This window comes from Centropristis striata, chromosome 21 (genome assembly GCF_030273125.1).
Source record: "Centropristis striata isolate RG_2023a ecotype Rhode Island chromosome 21, C.striata_1.0, whole genome shotgun sequence".
In the NCBI taxonomy this organism is placed as follows: Eukaryota; Metazoa; Chordata; class Actinopteri; order Perciformes; family Serranidae; genus Centropristis; species Centropristis striata.
In genome coordinates this window covers 5,323,466-5,345,147 of record NC_081537.1, presented here as the reverse complement: position 1 = coordinate 5,345,147, position 21,682 = coordinate 5,323,466, and the positions used below count along the sequence as shown (strand labels likewise).

Here is a 21,682-nt window from a genome sequence, read left to right as displayed (position 1 = left end):
CAGCCCTCCTTACCTTGAGTTTCACTCTCCTTATTACCAACCTGAACCAAGAGCACATACACACTGTACTGCTACAGAGCTAACTGTTAGCCTATTAGCAATTTAATTGTGGAGTTGTTTGCTTGATGCCTGTTCTGTTTACTGTTATTTTTTTTAATTAGACAAAGCACTATACTATGGAAATTTGCACCCATTGTTATTTAATCCTGGGGCTGTTTTTTGATGTATTTTTTATTTCTATTTCCTTATATATATATAAAAGGTTGACTTGAAATAATAAGGAAAATAAAAACATGTAATGAAAATGTATGTAGATATTTTAGAGAGTAAAGACAAGCTTTGCAAGAAAACAATTGAAAAGACAAAAAAATGCAATCGATGCAATAGAACAGCTACTCAAAATCCTCCTGTAAAACAGTTTTGGTTGAGTATTTAAATGTGACGGCTGCATTTGGTGCTGAATTCTCATGCATTAGTATTTCTTAAGCAGGTGTCAAGTAACCTAACCTGGAACATGTTTCACACACTGCACGTGACATGGCTGTAGCGCGAATAACATTTCAGTCAGAAGACTTTTTTTACTTTAATCCATGTATCTATAAAAGCAAGAAGCGTCTATGTGTGTGTGGTGTGCATCCTCGATTTTTGCATTCAATTTTCAAAATATCATTATTTACGTAGGACGTGTTGCAGCATTGCACTGTTTCCGATGGGACGCCTTTCAACTATATAGCTCAGGGATGGGCAACTGGAGGCCCGGGGGCCGCATACGGCCAGCACCCTCACTTGAAGTGGCCCTCAGTACAACTACATGCATTTGAGCATTAAATCTTAAAAGTGCAGTGTAAAAATGCACAAAATGACTTCTTGCAATTAATTAAATTAAATAAATTTAAATTAAATAAATTGGTCTGCTGTTCTCACAGTAAGTGTTTATTTTTTATTCGCTTCAAACTTTTTGTATTCCTATTTATACTGTTATACATGCATTTGAGCATGAAATATGTTAAGTTTCTGCAGTGTAAACAAAGAGACACAAAATTAACAAATAGACTCAAAATGAACAAAAAAAGACACAAAATGAACAAAGAAAGACACAAAATGAACAAAAAAGGCACAAAATGAACAAAAGAAGACACAAAATGAACAAAAAAAGACACAAATGAACAAAAAAAGTCACAAAATGAAAAAAAAGACGTAAAATGAACAAAAAAAGACACAAAATGACCAAAAAAAGACACAAAATGAACAAAGAAAGACACAAAATGAACAAAAAAGGCACAAAATGATCAAAAACATGAAATCTTAAAAGTGCAGTGTAAAAATGCACAAAATTACTTCTTGCAATTAATGTTGGTCTGCTGTTCTTGCACTGAAAAAAGAAGAAATTGCAGTTTTTTATTTGCTTCAAACCTTTTCTATCCCTATTCATACTGTTATACATGCATTTGAGCATGAAAAATGTTAAGTTACTGCACTGCCAACACATTTAAAATTGCAGTTTCATCATATCTGGTTAAATGCACGGTCCTATATGTGGCCCTGTGGTAGTGAACATGATAAACTGTGGCCCCCTGCATCCCTGCTATAGGTTATTACAGGAGAACTGGTGAAACAGCAAAACAAACATCTCCTGTCACAGAAAGAGAAGGAAGTGAAGAGGAGAGTGAAGCCTGGATAAACACCAACTCTCTGTGTCTCTGTGTCACCCACCCACTTACTGTAGAACACTCTCACTTACTCACTCTCCATCTCCCCCACACACAAACACACACTATTCCTATTCCTGCTGCAGGACACACATCTGCACAGGATTATCAGATTAGCAGTTGGAGATTTTCCCTGACAGGGCCTGTGTGTGATGGAGAGTGAATTGGGGCACTTGGATGGTGCTGTTGTATGGAACAGGACTGCAAGACTGCTTTGTGATTGGTTAAAACTCACTGTCCACCTGCAGCATGATGCTTCCCCGTAACCGTCGGCAACACAGTCGCTGTGTTCCTTCCGTTTTTCCATCCCCGCTTTCTGTGCCAGTCCCCATCACCGACTTACTCATTTTGCACTCTCTGGCTGCATCAATCCTTTACAAATACACACACACACACACACACACACACACACACAAACACACACACACACACACACACACACACACACACTCCCCATCCCATCTCCGCTTGGTAAATTACAGCTGGCGTGGAGGTCGTCTCACTCCAGCTGGCTGATAGACTTCAGATTCCTGAGCAGCAGATGTGATGAGCTACGGCTGCTTGGGGACAGGCAAGGTGGTCACTTACACACACACACACACACACACACACACCTACACACACACACACACACACATGTTTGTCCTCATAACTTCAGGGGACATTACATTGAGTCACATTCATTTTCTTGAGATTTACCTAATCATAACTGCTACTTGCTCAATACTAACCCAAATCTTACCCTTAACTTAACTCTAAATTTTAATAATTTGGGACTGTCCCCACAAGGAATGCGAGTCCCTGCAATGTGATTTTGAAAAAACTACTCATGTCCCCACAACAGTGGTAATACAAGCGCAAACACACACACACACACACACACACACACACGTTTGTCCTCATAACTTCAGGGGACATTACATTGAGTCACATTAATTTTCTGGAGACTTACCATAACCCTAATCATAACTGCTACTTGCTCAATACCAACCCAAATCTTACCCTTACCTTAAATACCCTTACTCTAAATTTAAGTTTTCAACCTATAATTTGGAAATGTCCCCACAAGGAAGGCGAGTCCCCGCAATGTGATTTCGAAAAAAACTTTTGTCCCCACATCAGTGGTAATTCAAACGCAAACACACACACACACACGTCCCCGCAATGTGATTTTGAAATAATACTTATGTCCCCACAACAGTGGTAATACAAGCGCAAACACACACACGTTTGTCCTCATAACTTCAGGGGACATTACATTGAGTCACATTAATTTTCGGGAGACTAACCATAACCCTAATCATAACTGCTATTTGATTAATACTAACCCAAATCTTACCCTTACCTTAAATACCCTTACTCTATATTTAAGTTTTCAACCTAAAATTTAATAATTTGGGACTGTCCCCACGAGGAAGGTGAGTCGCCGCAATGTGATATTAAAATAATACTTATGTCCCCTCAAAGGCGGTAATACAAGCGCACACACACACATGTTTGTCCTCATAACTTCAGGGGACATTACATTGAGTCACATTAATTTTCTGGAGACGTATAACCCTAATCATAACTGCTACTTGCTCAATACTAACCCAAATCTTACCCTTACCTTAACTCTAAATTTAAGTTTTCAACCTAAAATTTAATAATCTGGAAATGTCCCCACAAGGAAGGTGAGTCCCCGCAATGTGATTTTGAAATAATACTTATGTCCACACATCAGTGGTAAAACAGGCGTAAACACACACACACACACATATTTGTCCTCATAACTTCAGGGGACATTTTGCATCTTTTTTTCGTAATTTTGTGTCTTTTTTGGTCATTTTGCAGCTTTTTTAAGTATTTTTTTTTCTTTCGTTTTGTGTATTTTTTTTTTTCGTAATTTTGTGTCTTTTTCTTTCATTTTGTGTCTTTTTTTTCATTTTGTGTCTTTTTTTTGGTCATTTTGATACTGCCTCCAGCGGCCCCCAGGTAATTTGAGTTTGAGACCCCTGTTCTAAAGGAATTTAAAGACACTTATTTCATTCATATTATATTTATGACGTAAGTAATGCGTCTCCCACAGGCAGGTGGCTATTTAAGTTTTGTGAATGAAGTTTCGGAGGGTTAGGAGGTGGAGTGGAAACAGTTTTCCGACCGCACTCACAAACTAGAATAAAGCGTCTCTGCGCGTGCTTATTATAATAACCAAATCAGGTGTCAGGTGACAAAGTGAAACACTTCAACCTGTTTACTCATTTTGCTGCACAATAAAACAATTACACTTCCTATAGCAGTGCTTCTGAGGAGGGACAGTCATTATTGGTATTAGACAGGTCTGGAAAATGTAAACAGCTAAATTCATACATTTGAACAGTGGGCCAGTTCTGTCATGGAGCCAAATCTGCTGGAGGCCAAGAGAGGGACTCTGCCATTCAGACATATTTACTATGCACCAAGACTAAATGTCAAACAGTTTGCCAGTTGTTAGAAAAATGGCTGAGATCTCTCTCTCGTTACAAGCAGCAGCCACCTGCATGTATTTTTGTCGGCACACACAAGGCTTGAGGAAAGTTAGAATGAAACATCACAACAACAAGTGTTCAGCCAGACACACAGAAAGCAAACAAAATGAAAAAGGGACTGTCTAAGATGGAAGGGTGCATACTCCACCCTTTCCACATGTACTTTATGTTGGAAAAAAAAAGTGCAATTGTGGGCTGAATAATAATCAATTAGTTCTTTTTTTCTCATGGCAAAAAAACTAAACTGGACTGCTGCAAGACCAACAGGGTGGTTTCTCTGTCGTGGCCCCTCAGTTTAAGTATTTCATACTTAACCTTTTGATGCACAACATGGGTCTAAAGTGACAGATCATTATTTCCATTTTGCCTCTCATACTTTATGAAGAAGAAAAGGTTTTGTAGTAATATTTAGCTAACTACTTGGCTAAGTAGTTAGCTTAGCAAGTTACTCAGCTAAATACTTAGCCAAGAAGTTAGCTAAGTAGTTAGCTTAGCAAGCTACTTAGCTAAATACTTAGCCAAGAAGTTAGCTGAGTAGTTAGCTTAGTAAGCTACTTAGCTAACTACTTAGCCAAGAACTTAGCTAAGTAGTAAGCTTAGCAAGCTACATAGCTAAATACTTAGCCAAGAAGTTAGCTAAGTAGTTAGCTTAGCAAGCTACTTAGCTAAATACTTAGCCAAGAAGTTAGCTAAGTAGTTAGCTTAGCAAGCTACATAGCTAAATATTTAGCCAAGAAGTTAGCTCAGTAGTTAGCTTAGCAAGCTACATAGCTAAATACTTAGCCAAGAAGTTAACTCTGGTGTAGTTAGCTTTAGCAAGCTACTTAGCTAAATACTTAGCCAAGAACTTAGCTAAATACTTAGCCAAAAAGTTAGCTAAATACTTAGCCAAGAAGTTAGCTAAGTAGTTAGCTTAGCAAACTACTTATCTAAAAAATGGATATGGGTCATTTTTGACCCATGTTGTGCATTAGAAGAGTAGTGACACAAAAAGGGATTTTATTAAAAAATGAATAAAGGAAAACATAAAATTAGGATGTATGATGATCAAAAACAAACTAATTGAGGAAAACCTGGAATACTGAATGATGAAAATAATTTATTGCAAAGATATAGAAGATAAAACTCAGTCACTGGGTCACTTTAGACTCATGTTGTGCATCAAAGAGTTAAAAAAAAAAAAATCCCCACTGTTGTAGAAATGAAGACCAATCAAAATGACTTTCACATCCCAAACTGTTGGTTCTCAGCTGTGTAGCAATAGGGCATTACACACACACACACACACACACACACATGCAGACAGTGGCCAGGCGGCCATGCAGAAGTGAGTGGGCAGAGATTCAAGCAGAAACACACTGCAGGCGCCATGTGCCACTGGGCTCTGCAACATGAGATACATCCACTCAGAGGAGAGCAGGGAGTGATTGCAGGCGTCCCGAGTAACACCGATGTTTGCCCAGTGGCATATGGCCGGCTGGTGGAGACACGTGTTATTGTCACGAATACACCAAAGGCCCCGAGCCTGTGATTTCATCATACCACTTAAATTTCCAAGCTTCCCTGAGGGCACGTTTTCCTCTGAAGGTAACGTGTGATTATCTGCGGGGGTCACAGTTGCTCACAAAATGAGGTTCAGCAGGGCAGCGGAGCCGCTAATGGGCCTCTGTCTGCAGCAACAATCAGGTGTTGATATTATTTTGCCTTGAAGCCAATACTTGGCTCGCACAGCTTTGTTTTTGAAAAAGTAATGTGCTAGATGGGGACTTCATTACTGCCAGTGTAATCTTACTGCTACATCTGTAGAAGAACTCAATACGGATTTTTTCAGACTTTCAATGCTCCCATCAAACATGTTCTGCAGGATAAAATTCCATTTTTGCATCGACCTCACATGGCATACTGGAAATGCACAGATTAACCCATAAGAACCTATGGTGACACACATTTAACAAACACTTTAAATCAGGGGTCTCAAACTTGCGGCCCGCGGGCCAATTGCGGTCCTTGTGGCGATATTTTGTGGCCCCCATCTTGATATGAAAGTTTAATGTGAGTTTTATATGAATGGCACTTTACCGTGTGGAAGGTCCCTTTAATTACTCTTTTTGGTCATTTTGTGTATTTTTTTTGTCATTTTGTGTCTTTTTTGTGTCATTTTGTGTCTTTTTCAAATAATTTTGTGTCTTTTTTGGTCATTTTGTGTCTTTTTTAAGTTATTTAGTGTTTTTTCAGTCATTTTGTGTCTTTTTTGATCATTTTGTGTCTTTTTTTGGTCATTTTGTGCCTTTTTTTAGTAATTTTGTGTATTTTTTTGGCCATTTTGTGTATTTTTTTGGCCATTTAATGTCTTTTTTTTAGTAAAGAAAGGCAAATTTGTGTTTCTGTAAGCAGAAAAAGTCTAGTTTATTTATTTAAAAATAAGAAATATCATAAACATAAATTCCATAAACGCCCAATGTAACATATATGTCACATCATAGATCTTTGACATTTAGAGGTAGTATTTTTTCAAAAAACATCAGAAATGTGTTCTATGTGGTCCACTTGGTTTGTGGTATATCCTCCATAATTTTCCTTCAAGGATAAATATGTCTGGGTTCTTTTTGGTTAAAAGAAGAAGAAAATAACTGAAAATATTGTCATGTAATCAATCCCAACTCTGAAACTGTTTTCTCAAATTTGCACAGACAGACAGACATAAATAACGCCGTGCTTCCTTTTGCACAGTACTCCTGCTGTAGCACTGTAGCTGACGATGCAAAAGTCTATTCTCAAGTTATGAACAAAGAATAAATCTCTGTTTATGCTCAGCAAAAGAACAAGAAAACTGAAAACGATGCAAAGAAAACTCCATTGTGTTTTGAAGCTGTATGATAAATTAACATTAGGCATATAGTCATTATTTTAAAAAAAAATGTATGCAGTAAGCTTTCCTCTTGGGGCCACATAGAAAATTGAGTAATTTTTACTGCTTTCACAACTTTAAATATACACTAGTAAAGTTCTCTATTCAATAAAACCTTTTTATTTTATTTATTTATAGATGATAGATAGATATAGATCTACACACTTGAGTCAGGGAGCAAAGAAAAGAAAATATGATGTGATGCCAGACGAGGACACGGCACAGGAGAGCCACACGGAGACAGACAACCATTAACGCTCACATTCACTCCTACGGGCAATTTCACACTCACTTACTTACTAACTTTTTAGAAGCCAGGATGCGTTTTAGTACCACAATCCATTCAAAACCTAAAGATTTTTACTTGTACACCCTAAAGCAGGGGTCTCAAACTCAAATTACCTGGGGGCCGCTAGAGGCAGTATCAAAATGACCAAAAAAGACACAAAATGACAGAAAAAAGACACAAAATGACCAAAAAAAGACACAAAATGACAAAAAAAAGACACAAAATGACTGAAACAACACTAAATTACTTTAAAAAAGACACAAAATGACCAAAAAAAGTCACAGAATTACCAAAAAATAGAAAAAAAAATTAAAAAACACACAAAATTATTAAAAAAGGACACAAAATTACCAAAAAAGACACAAATTTACCAAATAAGACACATAATTTAAAAAGAAACATAGAAAATTGAGTCATTTTTACTGCTTTCACAACTTTTAAATATACACTAGTAAAGTTCGTTAATGAATAAAACCTTTTTTAACTAAATTAAATTCCACAAAATTATTAAAAAAGACACAAAGTTATTAAAAAAAGACACAAAATTACCAAAAAAAGACAAAATTACCAAAAAAAGTAATTAAAGGGACCTTCCACACACAACACGGTAAAGTGCCATTCATATAAAACTCACATTAAACTTTCATATCAAGGTGAGGGCCACAAAATATCATCACGAGGGCCGCAATTGGCCCCTGGGCCGCAAGTTTGAGACCCATGCTCTATAGACAGAGGAGGGATCTCATGTGACTGCTGGAAACAATATGATTGACCTGGACAAGAGAGTCAAATACAGTCACATTAAGATGTTTGATACTGTGATGTTTTACTGGCGCCTTCTCCATTTGCTCAATAAAGATGAGATGCAGTTAAAAGTTCTAAAAGCTAGTAATAAACCTTTTGTCGTAAGTCATAAAATGTGGTTGAATTCAACGTCAATAATAAAAGTCAATTTTTAGTGAAGGTAAGAGATTTGGAATCGACCAATATGTTTTTCTCAGGGCTGATACTGAAACACACTATTAGTAACCAAGGTTACAGCCGACTGACTGACTGTACATTTGAAGTAAAATGTTACTGGCAACATAAACAGAACAGAACTTTTAATGCCCTTTTAGACCTTTTATTCAGCAGTATGTATGGACAGAAGTGGAGACGTGATGCCAAAATGTTCTTTAATCATGAAGGGCCAGACATTACCCATGGCCCAATCACTTGTGGCAACTAGGCGGCAACCTCCTGGTCTGAGCAGGGAGGCAAACCAGGAAGTGCCTTAAGCTGCATTCTACTGAAAAATTCCAGCAGGGGGCGCTAAGTTTGGCTGCAAAAGCATTTTTGTCCATTCATTTCTATACAAAATGAGAAAACTTTTCACTTGATTTATTACCTCAGACATTTTTTTAGGACAACAAAAGGACTTTTTGTTCATTTTTGAATCCTTTTCATCCTGCCTGTATACACCACTTAGAAATGTTTAAATGCCATGTTGGTATTTTCTTTCCAGCACAACCTCACCTATATGACCTGATAATAATTGGGTTTTTTTTCTGACTGACTGGATTAAAACATTTTAAAGCAAAAAGAAACAAAGAAAAACCAACATAAATGTGATCTTGTGATTGTGTGTGATCCTGTCATCAACTCTGGTTTTTATTCTAGTGGGACTCTATTTTATTTGTGTCTTGTTTGGCGTAACAATTTTGTTCATTTTGTGTCTTTTTTGGTCATTTTGTGTTTTTTTTTTTGTTCATTTTGTGTCTTTTTTTAGTCTTTTTTTAGTCTTTTGTGTCCTTTTTGGTCATTTTGTGTCTTGGTATGTCATTTTCTGTCTTTTGTTGTGTCTTTTTTAGATATTTTGTTTCTTTTTGGTCATTTTGTGTCTTTTTTAGTCCTTAAGTCCAACATAAAATGTGATTTTGAATCTTTTTTTATTTTCAAAACACTATCATGCTCAATAAAGAATTTGAAATGTTGCAAATGTGAACAAAGGTGTCAAATCTAACATATAAGAGGGTTCCATCCAGTTCTATCATTTGATACTAAATCTATTTGAGCTTGTCTCCAGTTTTACTTGGTATATCATCATCAAACTGAAACTGGCCTCATGGAGTTTACAGCCAGAACTTTAGAGGTAAATTTACAGTAGGGCTCCACGCTGCTTTGTTTTCTAGTCTGGATGGAGTCAACAAGTCTGGATTATTTGGAGCTTTTGCAGTCTCCAAAGGGTTAAACTAAACTTTAAAGACTTTTTATTTACTGAAGGCTTTGTAAAGTTCCATAAAACAGCCTGTTTTTACATTCGTTTTTAAAATAGTAGCCTACTTTGGCCACCAAATTTGGGGTCTTTTTACTGTACAATCCTCTGTGATTTATTTTATTTATAAGTGTATGAACTATACCATACCACCATTGTTCCTACTGTTAAATAAGACCTACAGGAGCCCTCCCTTCTTTATTTCCCTGCTTGGTCTTAGAGTAAGTAGAACAAGGGAGGAAAAAGAGAGATTCAGTCCTTTTATACCAATCTGTCACAGCGTGGAGATAGAAGAAGGATTTCTGCTGAGAACATGTTAAGGCAAAGCCGAAGGAGTGAAAAAAAGGCATTTCTGTGTCTGAACAGATGGAGAACAGCAGACAAAACTGTGTACCTGGCACATAATGTCAGATTCTGTTAAGAACTGGCTATTTGAGCACTTCCGGGCAGAGGAAGCTTATAAATACTGTGGGAGAAAAGATACCATAATGGAGCAGAGGTAAAAACAAAACCCTGTGAATGTGTGCTCACAGCACTACAACAACATATTCCTGCTCTGGCCTTTTGCCAGAAAAGAAATAAACTGTGTAAAAGCACACACAACAAGTCTTTATAGATCTCACCACAACTGGAGTCCAAAAATCAATAGTGTTTTTTTTTCCTCTGGAATATCTGAAACAGCCTGAGTCTTCTGTGTATCTGCTCGGTCTGAATTTCTGATCTTTGATTTGGTCATTAGAGCAAAAAATAGAGCCCAAATGCAGCCTGATCAGTTTTATAACGGCAGACAGTTCGGTCAATACTTGAGGGCATTAAAGATGCATATCCCCGAAGACCTGAGGCTGGAATTATCAAGAACTAAAACTAAATCGCTGCCATAAAGCACTATACCAGTGATTATGCAGGTCTTATTTATTTGTGTCTTGTTTAGCGTAACAATTTTGGTCATTTTGTGTCTTTGTAAGTCTTTCTGTGTCTTTTTTTAGTCATTTTGTGTCTTTTTTTTGGTCATTTTGTGTCTTTTTTGGTCATTTTGTGTATTTTTTTGGTCATTTTGGGTCTTTCTGTGTCTTTTTTTTGGTCATTTTGTGTCTTTTTTGGTCATTTTGTGTCTTTTTGTGTCTATTTTTGGTCATTTTGTGTCTTTTTTTGGTCATTTTGTTAGAGCAAAAAATAGAGCCCAAATGCAGCCTGATCAGTTTTATAATGGCGGACAGTTCGGTCAATAATGTGAGCATTAAAGATGCATATCCCCAAAGAACACGCCACAAGAACTGAGGCTGGAATTATCAAGAACTAAAACTAAATCACTGCCATAAAGCACTATATCAGTGATTATGCAGGTCTTTTGCAGCCCATTTACTTCAAATCATGCAGACTTTGCATCACGACTATAACACTGCTGTGCTACTTACTAATGTAAATGTACACTAAAGGGCAAAAGTTTCGAAGCAAGATCAAATTTGCACAAAAAAAGATCATAGTTTGGTAACATGGCGAGTGTGTTTTCAAGACCTAAGGATGCACAATATCACATGCACATGCAGTTGCAGTTGCAGGGCGCAGTTGCAAAGACCACTGCACCAGTTGGCTAAAGTGTCCATTCAGTAGTGTTGGGACAACGAAGCTTCATGAAGCGTTTTCTTTATTTACGGAGCCCAAGAGATGGTGCTCTTTGTTCAACAAAGGGCTGAAAACACACTCAATCACCATTGATGAAGCCTTTTTTTAAAGCCAAGACCTCCATCTAGTGGGGTCAAAAATAAAGCAAATGCTTCATGAAGCTTTATTGTCCCAACACTACCATTTAGCAAAACGAAAGGGTAAACGTTGTGACCCATCAAGTCCACCCAGTGATGTAAACAACATTGGCCGAATGACGCTCTGGGTGTGCGATATCTGGTAGGTTTTGATTTTGTTGTATAGTGCCACAACAAAACTATTAGCAGCCTTTATAGCCACAATATAAGCTCATCTTAAGCACTGCACTTCCTCGAGTCCTGAGCAACACACCCACCAAGTGTGCCGAGAAACTCGACTAACAATCACACACACACACACACACACACACACACATTCTTGTCCTTCTATCTTTGTGAGGACCCTCATTGGAACAGTGAATTCCCTTGCAAGGTCATAATAGTTTTGGATTTTTCATTAGTTTTAGTTTTCATTTCGTTGTGAATTATTGTTTTCAATTTCAGTTAGTTTTAATGAGTTTTTAGAGTGAGTTTGCTAGTTTTAGTTCAGTATTTTTTTTAAATGCTTTAGTTTTAGTTTAGTTTTTATTAGTTTTAGTTTTTTAGTTGCCTTTATTTCCTTTCCCTTATCCATCTTCATTATGTATAAAAAAAAGCTGACAAAGACGAAAACGAAGGACATTTTCATTATAATTTTAGTTAGTTTTGTAAGCACACAATACAGTTTCAGTTAATTATCATCATCATGTAACCTTTAACCCTTAAAACAAAGTCTGAAATCTCAAAAAAGCCTTTAAAGAAGTGAGGACCGGCCGAAATGTCCTCACTCTGTAGATTTAAAACGTGTTCCGGTCCTCACTATGTAGGAAGTACAAGAACACACACACACACAGATAGAGAGAGAGATTCCTGGATTTATAGATAGATGCGTCCTCTGTGGAATACCATGTGGGCAGATATAGGGAAAACCATCAGCATGCATTAGATATGAGGCTTCCTCCATCATGGCTATTATTAGATTATAGTTCCAGATCATGTTGAATAAATAGCAGTGTTATACCTATAGTCCTGAATAAATATGACACAGATGAAAGAGACATTATAGATTAATCTCGAGGCTGAGGAGGCGATTCATCTTCAAACGTTCTATATGTAGCCCATCAAGATTATAATCATATCACCATTAAACAAGGTTTTATTACTTGCAGTGGGAAAAAATGGCTCAATTGAATGATTGTAGGACTTGTAGGAAGTCAAGGGATTACACCACAGTCTTTGCTTCACTTATTTTGGACAAAATAAGGGGAGAAGGAAATAAAACAGTGGCGGTTTTACACAGGGCCCCTGCTGTGGCCCCTGTGTCAAATTAATAATAAAATGATCAATTTATAACAATGAACAATGGAACAATTCTAACCTTTTTTTTTGTTCAAACAATATCTCATTGTACAGAAAAGGAACCCAGAATGTGTACATTGTATAATAGTTTAACTCTATGGAGTCTTATAGAGCTATTTTGAATTTGAATTTTCAATTTTTGAATCCTTTCATGTCTTTATGTGTCTTTTTTGGTCATTTGTGTCTTTTTTGTGTCTTTTTTGGTCATTTTGTGTCTTTTTTTGTTTCTTTTTAAGTTATTTTGTGTCTTTTTTTTGTAATTTTGTGTCTTTTTTTTGTAATTTTGTGTCTTTTTCGTCATTTTGTGTATTTTTGTGTCTTTTTTGGTTATTTTGTTTTTTTTTCGTCATTGGTGTCATTTATGTGTCTTTTGTGTGTCTGTTTTAGTTATTTTGTGTCTTTTTTTGGTCATTTTGTGTCTTTTTTTTGTCATTTTATGTCTTCTGTGGGGTTTTTTTTGGTTATTCTGTCTTCTCATTTTGTGTCTTTTTTGGTCATTTTGTGTCTTTTTCAAGACATTCAAAGATTTTGAATGCTTAAATATCATCTTTGCCATTTTTCATGTGCTAATGTGCTCCTCTGATTAAACACTGGCCCCTCATTGGCCCCCACAGTAAAACTGGTCTAAAACCGCCACTGAAATAAAAAATGTTGACAAATCAAAAGTGAGAATAAAGCTTCAGCGTTAGGAGTCCAGATGAGATTGACCCTACATTAACATCAGTCTGGTGAGGCCACCCAGCTTGTGCTTTTTAATTAACAGCCGGGGCAAATGGTCAAAATGTTAAAGGAAATAGTCGTGGTGAAAAATCCCCAGACCACCTGACCTCTGACCTCAGCCCTTATAACGGTACAACAATGCAGGTGAATTAGGTTTGTGTTGCTGCAAGCATGAAATTACATTTTTATAAAACTCGACAGAAGCATTTGTGTCCAGAAATAATGACGAGATTACTGCGGCTAATCCACAGAGCTCACTCTGAACACTTGGAAGAAATAGTCCCAGATAAAAAGAGGCAGGCTCCAAATAATAGAGCACTTCAAAGTAGTTAAATTCTGTAGTGGTGTGTTTCCACTATTTGTTTTAATTAAGTACTAATAGCTTAAATGTTTTACATCAGCAATGGATCAAATGACTGTGTTGTGAAAGGTGTTGCTGCTAGTAAAGAAATCACAAACAATTATCACCTGATTTTGAGGTGGAGTGTTTCGTGACTTTCAGCTCATATTTTTAGTTTCCCGGGTGACTATACTGTTCCGCTTCAGTCTCACTGTTTTCATTAACATTGTTTCTAGTCACAGCAGAAGGCTGTTTTCAGTAACAGAGAGACAGATATTTGTCTCAGGAAATGGTGGAAACTAAAGAAAAGTGATAATTGGAGAAACCTTCATAAGGTTGCCAAAAACAGACTCTAAATTAATGATAATGTTGCTGCATGTCAGCTGAATATGTAAGTAACAAACTGTTTTCTCACACAAAATTGAAAAACTTCAAAATGTGTTATATTCGAAACAAACGGGGGACTTTCACCCAGGAGAACGGGAATTGTGTAACTTACATATTTTTACGCAACTTCTGGCATTTACGTACACTTATTTATATTATATATTTATTTAGTCTGTTATTACGCCTAACCAGGATGTTTTTACGCTAAACCTAGGTCAGTTGCTTCATAGCCAGAATTCACAGAAAACTGCAGCCTTTTTTACAACCTTATGTTTATGTATAATGACTGGCTAATGTGCGACCGGCTTATGCGACAGGTTAATATGCAACCGGCTAATTTGCGACCAGCTAATGTGCGACCGACTAATGTGACCAGATATTGTGCAACCAGCTAATGCAACCGGCTAATGCAACCAGCTAATTTGTGACCAGCTAATGCGACCGGCTAATGCAACCAGCTAATTTGTGACTGGCTAATGTGACCGGCTAATGCAACCGGCTAATGCAACCGGCTAATTTGTGACCGGCTAATGCGACCGGCTAATGCAACCGGCTAATTTGTGACCGGCTAATGCAACCGGCTAATGCGACCGGCTAGTTTGCAACCGGCTAATTTGCGACCAGCTAATGCAACCGGCTATTGCAACCGGCGAAAATCCTATTCCAATCGCATTATCTGGGTTTCCTAATCAGAGTTGGAGAACTCCAACATCAGTCGGACTAACACGTCTACATGCACCATTTGTCCAGCTATTGTTGGATTAAGGCAATAATTTGTTTTTTTCAAATGTCATGTAAACATACTGACTTAGTGCAGGTGTAAAGCTGTTTAACCACGACTGTCTGACCATTTAACATCCACAGAGCTCCAACATTTAGACTCCCAGCTCACTGATCTTGGAAACCCGCCATCAAAGAACTCAGTGACTACAGGCCCGTTGCCCTGATGTCTGTGGTCATGAAATCTTTATCCTTTTAGTATAATGATTGTAGCTCATTTCTTCTCAGAAAATCACCTAAGGGTGCTGTCACTGTGCCCAAAGAGTCGGTCTCCTGTTATTGGAGCAACGCCAAGCTTTGCCTCTTGATTACATCACAGATTAAAGTCTTGGCATTGAGGAGACTTTCATGTCGACAATCCGTGCTCAACTGTGCAAGATAATAGTCTGCCTTGAAGTCTGCTTTCGCTTCCTTATCATTCCTGCAGAACTATGTAGTTTAACCTGACACCGAGATACATGATAACAATTAGCTGATAAGTGAGCTCCATCCAGTCAGATATGTGTTCGGAAAAAATGCTGACAATCCCGAGCATCACCAAAGGAAGACTTTGAGTGTAAAAATATGACTCACACAACAAGTACAAATGACACAGAGGCATAAAGGTTAGCAAACATGTCCGTGCTGTGTAAGATTGAGCATGCAGAGAAGCAGCGTGGCTAGATGTTCACATGAATGAGCCTCGCTAAAAATGTCTTAAAATGGATTCAGACTGCCAAAAATAAACGGGAAGAAACAATCATTTAGATGAAACTCCAGCAAGACTTAGAGCATGACAATTCATTCTTGCTTTGGAACCAGTAGTTTATAAAACAATCTGTGCTCAAGGTGCACTTCAGGGGCACCAGAGTCAGAGGAAAGAGGGCTGAGTAGTCGCAGACTGGGAACTAAAAGCAGTCTGGAAATCTGCACCAACTTGATAGATCCAATTCGAACTGATTCAAATGACAACATGTTTGTTTGTTTTTCTTTAATTTAAAAAAAAAAAAAACTCCAAAAACCTCCTCACCTGCCACGTAATTTGACTTAACCCTTTATCGGGCGAAGAACTATATTTGGAAACTTCAGTTGATATCAAAATGAGGTAATATTTCGAGAAAAAAGTGGCAAATTTACCAGATTAAAGTGGCAAATCTACAAGAAGAAAAGTCGCAGATTTAAGAGATTTAAAGTGGGGGAAAAAGTAACTTTTTTCTCGCAGATTCAAAACTGGGTGCTCCAGGTAAGCATATTTAACTTTATTAGTCATTTTTAAACTACAATCACTCATAAAGATAAGATAAAGCCCCAATCTTCCCAATTTAACAATGGTAAATTGATTTGTACTTATATAGCGATTTTCTAGTCACTTTGAGACCACTCAAAGCTCTTTACACTACAGACTGACTCATTCACCCGTTCATACACACATTCATACTGGTGGCAGAGGCTACCCTAAACGGTGCCACCTGCCACCATTGGGAATTCATTCACACACTGATGAACACAGCATCAGGAGCAATTTGGGGTTCAGTATCTTGCTCAAGGGTACTTTGACATGTAGGCTGCGATGGTCAGGGATGGAACCAACAGCCATCCGATCACTGGGTGACCACTCTACCAACTGGGCCATAGCCGCCCATAGATATATGGAAGAAGCAAATTATCGTCTGATTTGGTGAAATGTGTCTGCTCAAGGGCACTTCAGTCCTGTTTACAAGCCAGATTCTCTGAACTCTTTGAAATGAACTGGCCGAGAAATTATCGATGGCCAGGAATCGAACCTGGGTCAACTGCTTGGAAAGAAGCTCTGCTTAACACTATACCACCAACACACAACGCAATGCTACCCTCATATACTGTAGCTAACAAAAAACTTTCCATACTAGAGCAATTCTTCAGGTTTCATGTTGCAAAACCAGGGAATGCTAATAGCTTTCCAACATGACTTGAATTACGGTACGAGAAGCCAACACACCATCCTTACGAGCACACACACACACACACACACACACACACACACTCATCATCAACCAAACAAAAACACATTGTAATATCATTCAGTAAAATAATTACATTAAATATAATTGTATTTATAGAGCCCAGAATTAAAGGGTTTTACAGACCCTTTGACCCTCGCAGCGGCCAAGGAAAAGCTCCTCAAATAAACCCTTTAACAGGAAAATAAAAAATAAATAAATAAATAAACCTGAGGGAGAACAACAGGCCTCCCAGGACAGACAGACAATGGAGGCTGTAGAAAAGCAGCTGGAGAGACATCAAGGATGCTCTTTCTCACACATTCGGAAATTTTGGATGTGGCCTTCAGTCCCACCACTGTTGCTGCTTGTGCTAGGTTAACCAGTGAAAGAGCAGTGAGCATCAAGATAACTTCAAGATAACTGGCATTAAAGGAAGAATCAGAGACATTCAGACGGACAAGTTGAGGAGTCTGTTGTGCATAATAATCAGCTACTAGAATGATAAGTGTCGTTGGCTTTTTAGTGGCTGACACACACACACACTGCAGTGTCTTTCACTGTCATATTGTTATTACATATTCATATAGAGTAATACTAAATAGCTGCTATAAGCTGAAGTCGCTGGGATAAAGAACATACAATTTCCACACTCTTTCCTGTAGATGATCATAACTGTTCATATGATTCCATGAAGCAGAATCTTGCTCATGGTTGGTTGACCTCTATTTACAATTATTCTTAAGAAAAAAAAAAGTGTGGACTGGCCAGTGACACCTTCACCTCACAGATGTGTAAATGCAGTAGATTATAGACACCAGTTATCTGACTGTAATACATTCACAGATGTGTCTTTTGCAAGCAGATAGATGTATTAAAAAAAAATGGGGAGAGTCTCTATTCAGCGTTGAGATACTCTCATATCATAACTCAGTGGTTCCCAAACTGGGGGGCGTGACCCCTAGGGGGGGCCCAGGGTTATAAAAGGGGGGCGTGGCAAGACTAGAGGGGGGGGGGGGCTTGAAAGTATTATTTAGATCAGGGATGGGCAACTGGAGGCCCGGGGGCCACATACGGCCCGTACCCTCACTTGAAGTGGCCCTCAGTACAACTACATGCATTTGAGCATGAAATCTTAAAAGTGCAGTGTAAAAATGCACAAAATTACTTCTTTCAATTAATGTTGGTCTGCTGTTCTTGCACTGAAAATATAAGAAATTACAGTAAGTGGTCATTTTTTATTTGCTTCAAACCTTTTGTGTTCCTATTTATACTGTTAAACATGCATTTGAGCATGAAATGTGTTAAGTTACTGCACTGTAAACATATTTAAATTTGCAGTTCCATCACATCTGGTTAAGTGCACGGTCCTATGTACTGTTCCTTTCTATGTACTGTTCCATCAACCTGCCCAGGGACTACAGGTGGAAAATAGCAATCTGCTAGAACCTGGAACAATGCATATTCTCTTGTTGTACAAGATTAATGTCTTATTGTGCACTGTCCCTGTTTTGAAATAAATAAATTACACATTACAAATATGTGGCCCTGTGCTAGTGTCCATGAAAAAATGTGGCCCCATCCAGCATTTAAGTTGCCCATCCCTGATTAAGATAGAAAAGGGGGGCCCAGTAGAAAAACTTTGGGAACCACTGTCATAACTCAACACATAATGAAGAACAAGGAGCTACATTTTGGATAAAACTTGTAGATAAAGAGGACTTTTTAAACTCGACTTCTGCCACAAAATGGATCAGAAAACGTGTGTTTTCCAAAGAGTTCCAGCACACTAACAGCAGCACGTTGTAACATCGCTCCAATGCACAGTCATGTACCCGCTGCAACAGTGAGAGAATGCATTGGCCCATTGATAAGCTCTGATGGCTGAGACGCATCTGCCTGCACAGCGCACGCAAGGCCGTTATAACAGCATGACCTACAGCGCCGCATCCGCTCATCGCACCACAGAGTCCCGCCGCTCACTGCTTTATTTCATCATAACTCTGACTGGATTGTTTCTGGAGCTCAGAGACTTCCCACTGACGGAGAGGACAAGGGGGGAAGAAAGGGGACTCTGGAAAAAAACACGCGATGTGTCCGTGAAAACGCGTAAAAAGAATCCATCATGTTCGTTGTGGTTTGCATTAAAAAAGCCCACCCATGTCACGCGTGCGTCAGAAGCCTGCGCATCCACTCCTGAAGGCTACACGGTGACTGTCTTGAGTCACACACACACACATGCACAAACACATGCACGCACGCACGCACGCTGTGAAAGATTTATGAGCAAAGACTACAGGATTATTTAATGCAAGGCGCACTCGGGAATATTTTGCAATTTTCTCTGCACCTCAGTGCGTCCTGACAAGCTCGTGAATTAATCGTGTGTTTTTTTTAATTATTATTATAACACAAACCGAAGCCAGCAATCAGCCTCAAAGTATTTCAGGGGGAAAAAAGTAAAGATAAATGATTAATTTCTTCATGCACCTGCCCAACAGACACGAATGACGCCCATAACTCACCTGATATGCTGACAAAAAAATTGGCTTGAAGAATGATCAATATTTCCCAAATTATATCCATTCTCTGTCTTCATTCCACGTACATTACGCACGGATTAGAAATAAAATAAACAAGAAAAACGGAGCTTTATCAGTTGCAGATGTTGTGCTCTGTCAGTCTGAATCCCGCTGTACACCTTCCACCAGGTATTTTCCACACAAGACACATAGCAGGTGATCAAAGCCTTTGGAAAAAAATCTCGCACGTTCCCACCACTAATGTAACAATTCCAGAAATGACGAATAAAGGATGAACTCCAGACAAAAAGAGCCGAGCAAAACGCTGATCCTCTGTCAGTTCACTGTATTATTCCAGTGCGCCCTAGAACGGACACGTCCATCCATCCATCCGGCGCCGTTTCACAGAGTAGACTTTCCCTTATTGCCACGGAAAGTCACGCACGATCATGTCAATGAGATCTCTGTGTGGGGAAGAGAGAAAACAGAGAGATGGTAGATTAATGAGGTGGGACAGCTGTGGCTTCAGATTAACACCTGGAGACGACTCGCAACTCAGAAACTCGCATCGCCAGGTGGCGAGCATCCGATCTACACTTCTCCCCGTAACTGCAAGGGACGAGCGTCAAGTTGGACGTAATAAAAGCAACACTTCCTGTGTAGACTGTCAAAGTAAAAGCTTGGGGTTGTTTACTAAAGTGCTTTAATGTGAATAGATTCATTTCTCTGGCAAAAAAACAAATAATAAAACGTGTAAAGGTGCAAAAAAAATATTTTAAAAAATAAACATAAAACTTACTCCTCAAAAGAGACAGTTTAAAGGGACTCTTGTGTCCAGTTTATTGTTAAATATATATATTTTTTATTTTATTGTTTTTGGCTACGGTTTATTAAAGCCTCACTTTAACTGACACCATAATAACACTTGCACCGTATTTGATTTTATTGTCGTTGTTGTTTTTCTTTAATCCGTGCTTTTAATTTGTACACACATCCTCCTATTTCCTGCCATGTTGTGGCTCACTGTGTTGAACTTTACGCACGGTTACTCCGCTCGCCATCCCACACACCCAGGACGCAACTAAAACACGGATTGTGCAAAGTTAAAAGCATTCCGTGCAGATGCAAGACCGAATGTGGGAAGTGTGTAACCAGAGCAAAAATAAAACACACTTACAGCGAGTGGAGACAATCCCCTGCACATAAAAAGAGGACAGTAAACTCCGAGCAGCCTGACGCACCAGTGAATAGACTATCTGTCCTGAAACGAGACTCTGTCGACAGCTAAAAGTAGATATTAGAAGATGAAAGCAATCCAACTTGTTAGAAAAATACTGATGTGCCGAATGTCCTCAAATGGATCGTTTATTTTCCTGCACAGTGATGCAATAATCTAATAATGATGAACTCCAAACGGGAGGGATGGTGGAGGGATGGTGCACTCCCAGACTCTAGTATCCTGACTACGGATCGTAGTGGTCTTGCTGCTCCAGTCGGGCACCGGGCACCCAGCTATGCCATCCAGCTCTGCGGTCCTACACGCTATTAGGATTCACGGGGAACGACGCGCGCGGCCGCGGGCTCATGCAGCGGCTGCGCGCACAGGCAGGCGGGGGCACAGGTGAATGAAAACCGCGCACTGCAGAAAAAAATGTGTCATGTTTGGTGTTGAAATATTGTTTTGTGTCAAATGGAACACCGGTTGTAAAGTCAGTTTTGAGCCGTAAATGCAGGAATTTGCTGCAAAACAATGCAACAGAGAGATATCACAGTGGAACATTTGACTGTGGGAAGAACTGCAATAATCATGTCTTCCTGCCACGAGATTTTATTGCGCTTGAATTGGAGAGAGAGAGAGAGAGAGAGAGTGAGAGACAGAGAGAGAGAGAGAGAGGGAGAGAGAGAGCGTAAACAAATAAGATCATTTCCAAAGAAGACTGGCAGCTACTGCACCAATCTGCTCCTTTCATACAATAAACTCAGATGTTATGTGTCTGTGTGTCAGTGCACGTTAGAGAGTTACACACACACTTAGACCAGGGGTGGGCAACTGGAGGTCCGGGGGCAGAATACGGCCAGCAGCCTCACTTGAAGTGGCCCTCAGTACAACTACATGCATTTAAGGATGGAATCTTAAAAGTGCAGTGTAAAAATGCACAAAATTACTTCTTGTAATTTATGTTGGTCTGCTGTTCTTGCACTGGAATAAA

At 38.7% G+C, this 21,682-nt stretch overlaps 1 protein-coding gene across 2 annotated transcripts in view; it reads right to left on the bottom strand.

Moving 5' to 3' along the window:
• The window catches only part of ca10a (carbonic anhydrase Xa), a 357,338-nt gene extending 336,369 nt beyond the window's left edge, over positions 1-20,969 (bottom strand). Inside the window, exons 1-2 of one of the 2 annotated variants that reach the window (XM_059324697.1) lie at positions 20,650-20,969; positions 19,476-19,936 (exon numbers count right to left, since the gene is read on the bottom strand). In XM_059324697.1, coding sequence (XP_059180680.1) covers positions 19,476-19,536 — 61 coding nt within the window. In that variant the 5' untranslated portion in view covers positions 19,537-19,936; positions 20,650-20,969. Of the gene's footprint in view, positions 1-19,475; positions 20,086-20,649 lie in introns of those variants that run through there. The other variant, XM_059324696.1, reaches the window with a different exon arrangement.
• Between the last annotated feature and the right edge of the window lie 713 nt (positions 20,970-21,682).